An 11,776-nucleotide genomic window follows, 5' to 3' on the forward strand; every position below is an offset into this window, starting at 1 on the left:
GTAATGTTACCCATGTTTCTTGTTATAGAGCAGAGATGAACAAAAGAATGTATGCTCTGTACTCACATGTTTTGCAGCACCCATCCATATAACTCACAATGGTGCCCCCAATCTACAACAAGATGAACACTTTGAATAATGTAACACAGGTCAAACATCATTGAGTATTTTATTAAAGTATGGAACCACTGCAAAATCACTGTCTCAGGATCAGTTGTGTCATGTGTTTGTTCTATATAGTACAATTCTGTGTAACTTATACTGTAAGTGTGTGTCTTACCTGTACCTTGACACACAGTGGTATAATTTGTGTTTATGTTCTTGAAACAGAGATAATTTACCTTCATACATTCAGTTTCATTAAAGGGTGGGCAGCTGTAGGGGTGGGTGACAAGCACAGGTCCTGCCAGTGTGTCTGAACAGTCATAGCGCAAGCAGTCAGAAACCCAGCTGCGGCCCGGCTGGAGAAGAGAACACAGAAAACACATTCACATCACAGAACACCAGACACTATATAAACAGAATGGGTTTTTTTAACATCAATATGTATAGCTGTTTTTTTTATTTTATTTTAGGACAAGGCTCCATCTGCATCAATACATTTGAAAGCCCCTGGACACTACTAGTCTAGAAATTAAACCCATTAGAATTTGTAATAGTTTCTGACAGATTATCTGCTCTTATGTTCTTTTTTTGCTACCATTTTATTCTGTCAAATCAATCAAATGTCAAAAACTTCCCAGCAAAATGTTCGAGTTTGTTAATATTTGTATTCTTTTTGAAAGATAACGATAAGAAATATTAAAAACCATAATATAAAATGTCATAAATCATGGGTAATACTTTATTTTGATGGTCCATTTGAGTTTTATTAGACTGTCTGCTTAATATCTGCTGATACTGCTCTTTCAACAAACATTTAACTGACAATAAGACGATTCGCAAGTACATGTCAATTTACTCTAACCCTAACCCTAACCCCAACCTAACAGTCTACTTATAATCTAATGAGAATTAGTTGGCATGTAGATGCAATGTAAGTTAAATTCAACTAACAGACCATTAAAATAAAGCGTGACCGGATCAAACCTAAAGTTTGAAGTAATGGCTTTGCATCAATTGAACAAATTTGATTGTATAATATATTAAAAGAGTGGGGAAAGGTGCATTATATTGAAACTATATTGCACAATATGCACAAATTTTAGGGTATTTTTAATACTGAAAATAATTATATATTTTATGACATGCCTTTCCAGTCCTCAAGGACACTTCACCAAAAAAACAAAAAACAAAACCAAGAGAACAAATAGCAAAAAAAAAAAAAAAAAAAAAACAACATCAACAGAACGTAATTATTGTAACATTCAGAAAATTACTTTTAAGAAGTAGGTTTTAAAAAGAGACTATATATATTTTATATTATACTTTATATTATATTAATATTATATTAATAAATAAAATGTTATTGATGCAGTGTAGTGAGGGTGGGAGAGAGTTCATTTTACAAACAAAGCTATTTTTACTTAAGGCAGCTAAATAAATGGTGAGCACATTAGACTTTAGTTAAAACAGTTTTAAAACAATCTTAATGATCGAGTAGTGCTGTTCTGCGGTTTTGTTTTGAGTGATGGTGAACGTGAACATTTGCTGAACATCACCTTGTACATGGCTACAGATCCATTCTCATTCCGGAGCAGACAAGAAATATTTTTGCACGTGCCACAGCAGCTGCTGGGGTCTTTAGGTGGGATATATATCTGGTTCTGTTGGATAGATAGCACAGTTAAGTTAGTAGGTGTTTTGTGCTTGACTTCTGAGTGTCTTTGTTCATGTGTTATACTCACAGGCTGGCAGCGTGCAGTGCAGTTAGTGCCAGTGGATCTGAGGACGTAGAAACCAGTGGCTGAGTCTAGTGTGTGTGTGCACTGTGTGGCGTAACACACACCCTGATCCCGGTGCTCGACCAGTGTCTGTCCCGGCCGCATTACTCCACGCTCCCCATCCACACATACAGCCTCTCTTACTACAACCACACATACACAATAAAATAAAAAGGTTATAATGTATGTAATGTATGTATAAGTGTTGGTTTTTCAAAACATTTTAGACATAGGTGAGTTCTTACCGCATATAAATCGTTTACAAGCACAAATGTTTTCTGGATCAGACAGAAATGCTCTGTCTAACTGCATGCTTTGCCCCTACAACACACACACACACACACACAAAACTTGATATCAGAATTTAGAGTCAAAGACAAAACATTTTTAAGCATAAAAGTGTAATAGTAGAATTTAACTTTTTTTAGGTCGTTTTTATTTTCATAAAATAAAAATATTTTATTAATATTAATTACAACTTAAGATAACAACGTTCTTACATTTACCAAGATTTACAGAAGTTATCCATTAAAAAGTCATTCAGTGTTACAATAACGAATACAAATCTTGTAACAAACCTTTTAGGCTTATTTAAATAAATAAGAATCGTTTGATGAACTTCATTGTCATTTTAAATAATTATTCTTAGCCTCCGTTCCGCAAACTTGGTTTTACACATTTATCAACAAATAGGTTTAAAATGTAAAAAAAAACATTATAAAATATTTTTATTATACAACATTACATATCATATAATAATAACATCAATTAAAATGTAATATTTTTACATAATTCACCTATTTCAAAAATGTCTCTAAACATATATATATATATATATATATATATATATATATATATATATATATATATATATATATATATATATATATACAGTTGTATGTCAAAACGTCAGAATTATTAGCCCCCCTTTGAATTTTCATTTATTCATAAATTTTCTTGTCGGCTTCGTTCCTTTTATTAATCCGGGGTCGCCACAGCGGAATGAACCGCCAACTTATCCAGCAAGTTTTTACGCAGTGAATGCCCTTCCAGCCGCAACCCATCGCTGGAAAACATCCACACACACACATTCACACACACACTCATACACTATGGACAATTTAGCCTACTCAATTCACCTGAACCACATGTCTTTGAACTGTGGGGGAAACCGCAGCACTCAGAGGAAACCCACGCGAAGGCAGGGAGAACATGCAAACTCCACACAGAAACGCCAACTAAGCCGAGGTTCGAACCAGCGACCTTCTTGCTGTGAGGTGACAGCACTACCTACTGTACCACTGCCTCGCCCTCCTTTGAATTTTGTTTCTTTTTAAAATATTTCCCAAATGATGTTTAACAGAGCAAGGAAATTTTCACAGTATGTCTGATATTTTTTTTTCTTCTAGGGAAAGTCTTATTTGTTTTATTTCAGCTAGAAGAAAAGCAGTTTTTAATTTTTTTGTGAACCATTTTAGGGTCAAAATTATTAGCCTCTTTAAGCAAATATTTTTTTCAATAGACTACAAACCATTGTTATACAATAACTTGCCTAATCACCGTAACATGCCTAGTTAAAGTAATTGACCTACTTAAGCCTTTAAATGTCACTTAAAGCTGCATAGTAGTGTCTTGAAAAATATCTAGTAAGATATTATGTGCTGTCATCATGGCAAATATAAAATCAATCAGTTATTAGAAATGACTTAATAAAACTATTATGTGTAAAAATGTGTTGAAAAAAATCTTCGTTAAACAGAAATTGGGGAAAAAATAAACAGGGGTGCTAATAATTCTGACTTCAACTGTATATTCCGTTTTGAAGGCACCATCTGACCATCTGATCATGCACACGAGCAATAATAAACAAGCAATAATACATTTGGATCTAGTATAACTATGGGAAGGCTCACCAGAGAACATTTAGGACGGAGGAGTTTCTCGCATGCACATTCTAAGAAAGAAAAAAGCACACATTCAGGACTGATTCACATTACAGTATGTTCTTTAGAAGACACACCCAAAATATGCAATAAGAGCAGTAACACACTCTCACACGTATATAAGTGATCAAAAACAATATACTGCAATTATGACTTTAAAGTATTTAGTGTAACTATAGGTTTGGCAGGCTTACCGCATGTCTGCAATGGGCAACACTCTTCTGGATCTCTTGCGGAAACTACAGCCATGCCAACTGGACATGTGATGTCTAAACACCGGGAGGCCTCACACACTACATGCATACACACAACACAATAGTTTTAGGCAAGCCTTCACTGGTTTTAGTTAAAGACAAACTTTGTTTTTAAGATTTGTGCAGACTAAACAACTTCTCATTTTTCAATTAAGCAAATTTGAAAATAAACAACTCTTTCACCCAAACCAAAGAGCATAGAATCACCAAGAGGCGACACTCTAGTGCAATTTGGGAAACAGCCATTAGATGGCGCGGTGGCCATTTTGGAATGAAAACTCCTATAGAACAACAGCATATTTAAAGTCTGTAAAATAAACTGTTAAAAGTGCGTATGATTGTGATAGTAAGTTCTGTATTGTCATCTTTCAGGTAGTATCTCAGCTTTAATTCGCTTTTTAAATAAATAAATAAATAAAAAAACAAAGCTGCTTTGCATCGTGACACGAATAAGATCCAATGGACAGCCGATCGCTTTCACTCCAAAATGGCGGAATCCAGGGCTGTTGTTGGGCGCTGCTGTTGCAATGGAACTTTCTATGGAGTGTTGCCTCTTGGTCATTCTAAGCTCTTTGCCCAAACCTAAACTCACAGTGCATATTCAGTTATAATATTTTACAAAACATATTGAAAAATATTTTCAAAAGCAACTGTAAAGGTAACTGCAATGTAAGCTTTAGTGTACAACTTTCTCACCTGCTTTTACTGGCTGAATTTACCTTTGTGGAAAATATGGTAAAAGTCAGTGATGTTTTTGTACTCACAGCAGTGATAAGCTGGACAGCAGCGCTCTGTGCTGTTGGTATCCACAATCAGCAGTTCTCCATCTTGACACACTGGAACTGCCTCTGGGCATTTGTCACACACTAACACAAAAAAAAATTGGTAAAGTAATTGTGCTAATAATTTCAATCTCCAAGTACAGCACTAATACTGTCATTATGTATTAACACGACTTCTGATGACTTAGAATTAAATAATTCAGATAAAGGGACAGTAATCAATTCAATGAATATTCTTCACAGTTTTTGTTGCAAAGAATAAAGAAAGTCTCATATGATTAAATTGAACTGACTTGACTACACTTGACTACACTTATCATAATATCTTACTGCAGATGTGTGCCAAACAGCAGCTGCCGTCAGCACGAGTGGCAATTAGTGTCTGATCTTCTCGACACACAGGAATATCCAGGACACACTGATCAGGATCACACTCTAAAATCACAATTAACAAATATGACATGGATGCAAGCACACAACACAGAAAACCTTATACACAAACTATTGTAGGGCCAAACTCACCACATAAATACTCGGGACAGCAAGAGTCCTGTCTATAATATGATACCATCTTCTCCCCGTATTTACAGCCTGTGGGAGCCGCCTCACACATACTCTGATTACAAACTGTTGCAAAAACAATTAAGCACAAGTTAAAGCCTCTCACAAAGCATCATATACAGCATGGGTGAAACTTTATTTTGATGCTCTCAGCAAATATTATACTAACTACACAAGTTTAAAAATTAAAATGTGGAAAGATGTGGTAACAGGATGGGGAAAATAATAAGTGTGTGCTTCATCCCGCTAAATTTAGTTGTTATTTTAAGTGTATATGGATGAGTAAATATTTTATTGATGATGATGAAATGTATTTTGTTTGAAGAATTGTTTTAAGTGTATGACATTCGGGTTTGAAATAAATGAATATATCAAATCATAGATTGAACCGTAGACATTTTAAAACTTACGACTTACAAATTGTTAACTCAGTTTAAAATTTTAAGTTAGGTGGACATATTTTTGAGCTCAGTGTTGAGTTTACTTAAGAAACCTATTTAACTGCTTTTGTAGAACTGTTTGTTCAATAAACATAATGAATGCTGATGAGGAGACGTACAGTTTTGATTTCTTCATTTAAGTGTTTACTTCCTGCACTGTCAAACATTAAACGTTGAGTAAACATAATTTTAAAGCAAACAGCTACAAAGAAACATTGAGTTTTTAAACTGGAGGTTAAATTTGTGCCAAATTATTTTTTGAAATTAAGTTAAATCCACTTACTTTATAAAGTATACTTGACTTAAACCAGCATTTTCAGTCAATTTAAAAAATAATTTGGCATTTCAACCATTTAGGTTGAATAAACTCAATTTCTTTGCTTTGGAATTTTAAGTTAACTCAACTTTTTATTTTTTACAGTATAGTAAATAGCAAAAAGTCATCTTATTTAAGTGATCATACTAATATGAAGTACAATGAGAGCTGAAATGTACTTTCAGAGAAACCCATAGCCAACAGAATGTCCAAAAAGAGACCGTCAAAATAAAGTGTTACACCTAAATGTAAAAATGAAAAAATGTAATGTATTTTATTGAGTGATTCTCGAATTGCGTCTCCAAGATAAACCTATTATTTTTTATTATTATTTTTACTTATTATTATTATTATTATTTTTTTAAAGCTAATTTTTTTAATTAAACAACTTTGGATAATAAGTTATCTCTAAAATAATGTTTGTTTGTGTACTTAGGGACAATTTGTCTTAAAATATCTACTTATCGACACCAATCATACTTATTTTTGACTGCCTCCACCTTGTAAATCATACAAGCAGCTTCAGTTATCATGAAACTGTACTCTTTCTTTTTTAAAGCGTTTACTCTATTAAGTAAGCATTTGCATGAAACATCTATTTTAAGCACTATTTATAATTTCAGTTATAAAAAAAATATATATTGTTGTATCTGTCCCACGTTCTGCTCAACTCTGTTACATCAGTTATAAAAAGGCATGGCAATCTGTAAAGCGCTGATACAAAAAAAAAAAAAAACATGCGACTAGCTCCAAGTGATGTCATTTTCTCTGGTAAGAAACTCTGAAGGCATTGTTGCATGTCGTTAATTCTTCTCTCAGTAATTTGGTCAAAACATTTAGAACACACCAGTAGTAGAGTAATTATTGCCAACTCAAATTACTATGTAGTGATATTTCAGTGGATTTATCATTCACTTTTTAAAAAGAATAATACAATGAAAATACACCAACTTCTGTTTAGATATGCTATGCAGTATCTGGTTTGAAGTTAGCATATTAAGCTAAATCACAAAGTGGTGTAAAATATCAACTCTGTTATGATTTAAAAGTTAACGACAATCAGTGACATAAACAAATGTTCTCTATCATATTTAGGCATTTTGCATTATTTCACAATAATCGATTCAGTTTACTGTACACTATACTGTACATTTGTTTTATATCGTTCCAGTTTAAGATAGGTTACTGGAAAACGCTTGTAATTACTAAAGGAGTCATGTATTTTTTAACCCGATTGATGTTAACTTGTACTATGTTAACACTACAATGTATGCGACAGATATTTGCCATCATCCTGCCCAGCCCCTCTATAGGTATGTGTGAGGTAATAGTGTAACAGACCACAGGCTTTGTGAGGGCAGCAGCTGCTGTCATCAGCGAGGTTGACCGTGATCTCTCCAGTACGCGTACAGACAGGTTGAGGGATGTTACTGCAGTTGTACTCCACTGGCACTATACTGTCGTTCTCACACTTATACATGCAGCAGCCGTCTAATGAAGCTTTCCACACCTCGCCGAGTGCACGAGGGGCTCCAAAACTATCAGTACATGCTGCGAACACAAACCATGTCACATATTATTCAAAAACAACAAATAATTGCCCCTTAAAGAGATAGTTCTACTATTTTAGTTTCTACCATTTTCCAATACATCTTGGAAATACTTTCTATGAAGTGATTATAATTATTTATAATCAAGCATAACAATTGTATAAATGTATTTAAGAAGCCACAACAAAACCTACTGTATACTGTATTATGAACACAGTTGTAGCTATATTTATAATAGTGTTGGTAATACTTAGCGATGCATTTGATTTTTCAATATATATGTTCACAATATATTATAGACTGATTTATAAGTATTAACTAGTCCGTCATTAATCATAAGGATTAATTATGTAAATAATTCACATTTTTGAGGTTTACTTAACATCTCTATTGTATGTATACAGAGTTAAAATACATTATGAGCATGGTCTTCATAGAAGGTGTTACCAATATCTTCTTTTGAGATCAACAGAAAGGTTTGGAAGCACACAAGGTTGGGTTAATAGTGAGTGAATTTTTATTTTGGGGTGAACTTTTAAGTTAAGGTGCAGTAAGAGAATTTTCTGAGCAATAGAAATACTTCAAACATGCACAAAAACAATTTCCTTCACCATTCATTATCTTAACTTATGTAAACAAAACAGAGGGAGAGATGCATTTCATTCTGGTTGAGCTATTTGTTTTGGTGTTGATTTCAAATATCAAAGGCGTTTCTCAGTAATCACTGCACTTTTGAATAAAGAAAAAGAAAGAAAAAGACTAGGGTCATACCACACTTGCTGGGTGGAATGCAGAGGGCTGAATAGGGCCGGTGTAATAGAGTCCCCTCAGGACACACACAGCCCTCTGAAAGGCCTGTGCATTGCTCTGGGACAAACTCAAACTCTTGGTTTGGACAGGATGGGGCAGTGCAGGCAGGCAGACATGCTTGGTACCGAAGGTTTCCTGGGCACACGAATGCTACACAGAAAAACACCCAAGCATTATTCTAGAAAAAAACACTACATGTTGCATTTAAATGATATATATATATATATATATATATATATATATATATATATATATATATACAGCCATAAAACAAACGGCTAGTTAAAGCAGTGTTAAAATGCCTGAGCATACATACGGCAAAAATCAGAGCTCCTCCATTCCATGCAGATGTTGAATTTGTGGCAGGAAGCAGCATAAGCAGCCAAAGCGATACACGGATTATTGACATACTCCACATCTCTCACCCACATCTCACAGAACACTCCTGGAGGAACCTGCAACACAAACTCCAGTAAGTGTTCTGAAGATGTGGTTGATACCTGAGGCAGGTGCATTTGGTGTGTCATACATAAGCATGGCAGAGGGTGAAGGTGTTGTTGTTCAGCATGTTAAAGCACTGAGAGCAGTCACTGGTGGTGCAGTTGACTTCTCGCCGCCTGCTGTTGCTGACGTAGCTGGTGGTGTTGGGAATCTGCCAGCTATCGATGAATACGGCTGGATCCTCTTGCTCAGGCACAACTGTACCGTTAGACAGAGTCAGATCATTTAATGGATTACCATCACAACTACCTGGACAGGGTGACAAAGAGAAAGATGAAAGATGTGAAGAGTGAGGAATGTGGAAGCAGATGATTTTATTCTCTTGAGAGTGGATAAGATGTGCAGTTATTGGTTTCATACCACACAATCCCATCGTGGGCAGTCTATTGTTATAGCTGTCCATCTCAATCACCATCATGCCTGTAGTGTGGAACCACTGGATCTTCAAACCAGCTGGACTCCGTATAAGGTACATGTTTCCTGTGTCCAGAATCTCAAAACCATACTTCTTAAAACGTGGCTTTGCATACCTAGAGTTCACATACAGCTGAAAAAACAACACAGTGAACCTTTGAATCTCTTCCACTCATTAATAGGTTTTATTTAAGCCATTTAAAAATCTTTTTTCAAAAAAAGCAAACTGATAGATACTCACACGTCTCTGAAGACGATTCACAAGAACTTCGTTAGATTTGTGAGTGATGTTTAAAGCTGCCAGACACAAATTAGTAAAGTTCCACACAAGCTGGAATCAAACAGAAACATATTTAAAAAACACACATAAATATTTGCACTAAAGGATTTTTGAAATGCATTGAAGTGTTATTCTGAACAGCCGATTCCAATGTTATCACTCGATTGAATGGGCATTATCAGTGGTTATCAGCTGACAGATATGGGCCAGTATAGAGACCTTCTGTGCCTAGTAGGCTCAAGCCCCGTTTACACTATCAAGTTTTAGTTTTAAAACGGTGTTTTAGAATGAAAATGACCGCTCTGCTCATTGGACAGTTCATCAAGGATCTACCACTGGATCTAATCTCACTGTATTTGTTAAACGTGATATTTATTTCTTTTTCTTGTCAACATTTAAAACATATTCCCCGACTTTGGTCTGTGGAATATATTACTTGTTCTCAGGTAACGAGCTTTGGCTGAGGGCAAAGATAAGTTAATATATTAATTTATGTAACCATATACACTTATTCTACACATTTGACTGATATGGTTATACTTTTATAATGGCCATTATTGATTATTAAAACTACTAATCTGCAAAAGAGTGGGTATGTTTCGTATTTTCAATAAAATTGATAGGAGGCAGTAATGTTATAAGCTCTATTTTGTTATAAATATGCACACAATGAAGATGACGCTCATATAAATATGAAGCTACATGATGCTTCAACATTTTTGGGCTCTGTTAAGTTGTTAATATAAAAATGAAAATAGGCAGTTTCTTATAACATATTTTCATTTTATTGTTAAAATAGTGAAACAACGGATCCAGGGTGATGCGAATGAAGTTATAAAGTACACTGTTCCCTCTGAAGATTTACTCGACGTGTCCTCGGAAGTTTGTTTTCCATATTAGACTTGCAAAGTCTGAACTTACAAGGAGAGGATTGAAAAATGTACTTTGTTTAGGCTATATAATATTGAGGAAAAAGCCCCAATCAGATCAAATGTCTGCAGCCCCGCCTCTGTTTTCAGATTTTCTCTCACTTTTCGGCACATGAAAACTTCTGCGTAGTGTGGACAGAAGGCGTAACCGTAGCAAAATTTATGCATTTTAAAACTAAAACAGATTAGTGTAAAAAGGGCCTCAGAAGGTTGTTATAATCCATCCACATGGTTAATCAGCTATAGATCACATACGGCTGCGGCGAGAAATTAACGAGAATTATTTATATTATATATAAAATTTCCCATTATTTGTATTTTATTATTGTCTACCCCTACTGGAGTCTTCTCTATTAGTATAGCTGATAAACCACAAGAATTATTTATATTATTTATTAAATTACCTATTAATTATATTTTATTAACATCTACTCCAACCCTTAAACCAACCGTCACAGTAATATAAAACCAGATCCGGATCTGGAGTTTTATCTATTAGTATAGCTGATTAACTATGGGGATGGATGATAACAGCCTTCTGAGCCTACCAGTACTGGGCACCTACTGGCCCATATCTATCAGCTGATAATCACTGATAATGGCAATTCAGTCTAAGAGATAACATTTGAAGTGGGTGATTCTGAACAGTAGGTAAACTAATAGACAGTTATGGATATTTTACCGTGTCATCTGGTCCAGAACACTCTTGTACCAGGATGCTAACTGTCTCGTTGGGAAGTTGAGTCACCACATATAAAGCAGCTTTATAAATTGCAACACTTTTCCCATCAAATGTGATCAGATTAAGATCTGGAAACACTGAACAACGACCTGCATGCCAAAATAAAACAACACATTTAGATAAAACATTTAATGGCAGAACGGAAATTAAATAGATAGTGTTAATGTGTGTTCCTCACATGGACAGTCCCACCGTGGACAACACTTATCACCATTGACTAGTACGGCAAACCCAAGTAGACCACAATTTGGGGGTGTAGGATCATAAGGGCAGCTCTGAGACTTATTGAAGAGGAGCAACTGGCCACTGACACAAATAAGCTTTGTGCATTCATCCACTACCTCCGAATATGGAGCCTGCAGACACACAAA

At 34.9% G+C, this 11,776-nt stretch overlaps 2 protein-coding genes across 4 annotated transcripts in view; one reads left to right on the forward strand and one right to left on the reverse strand.

The window, feature by feature from the left end:
* esyt2b (extended synaptotagmin-like protein 2b) overlaps positions 1-11,776 on the forward strand; it is an 846,120-nt gene that overhangs the window by 126,480 nt on the left and 707,864 nt on the right. The gene's annotated exons all lie outside the window — the stretch shown is intronic.
* otog (otogelin) overlaps positions 1-11,776 on the reverse strand; it is a 74,235-nt gene that overhangs the window by 6,539 nt on the left and 55,920 nt on the right. For both annotated transcript variants that reach the window (XM_087261574.1, XM_087261573.1), the window contains exons 37-54: positions 11,584-11,761; positions 11,346-11,494; positions 9,696-9,785; positions 9,401-9,587; positions 9,069-9,289; positions 8,856-8,994; positions 8,501-8,689; positions 7,521-7,730; positions 5,385-5,489; positions 5,193-5,297; positions 4,845-4,946; positions 4,021-4,119; positions 3,797-3,837; positions 2,129-2,204; positions 1,848-2,026; positions 1,662-1,766; positions 342-461; positions 67-112 (exon numbers count right to left, since the gene is read on the reverse strand). In XM_087261574.1, the coding sequence (XP_087117700.1) occupies positions 67-112; positions 342-461; positions 1,662-1,766; positions 1,848-2,026; positions 2,129-2,204; positions 3,797-3,837; positions 4,021-4,119; positions 4,845-4,946; positions 5,193-5,297; positions 5,385-5,489; positions 7,521-7,730; positions 8,501-8,689; positions 8,856-8,994; positions 9,069-9,289; positions 9,401-9,587; positions 9,696-9,785; positions 11,346-11,494; positions 11,584-11,761 (2,341 nt within the window). The remainder of the gene's footprint in view (positions 1-66; positions 113-341; positions 462-1,661; positions 1,767-1,847; positions 2,027-2,128; positions 2,205-3,796; positions 3,838-4,020; positions 4,120-4,844; positions 4,947-5,192; positions 5,298-5,384; positions 5,490-7,520; positions 7,731-8,500; positions 8,690-8,855; positions 8,995-9,068; positions 9,290-9,400; positions 9,588-9,695; positions 9,786-11,345; positions 11,495-11,583; positions 11,762-11,776) is intronic.

The sequence above is a fragment of the Danio rerio genome, chromosome 7 (genome assembly GCF_052040795.2).
Source record: "Danio rerio strain M-AB ecotype USA chromosome 7, GRCz13ab, whole genome shotgun sequence".
In the NCBI taxonomy this organism is placed as follows: domain Eukaryota; kingdom Metazoa; phylum Chordata; class Actinopteri; order Cypriniformes; family Danionidae; genus Danio; species Danio rerio.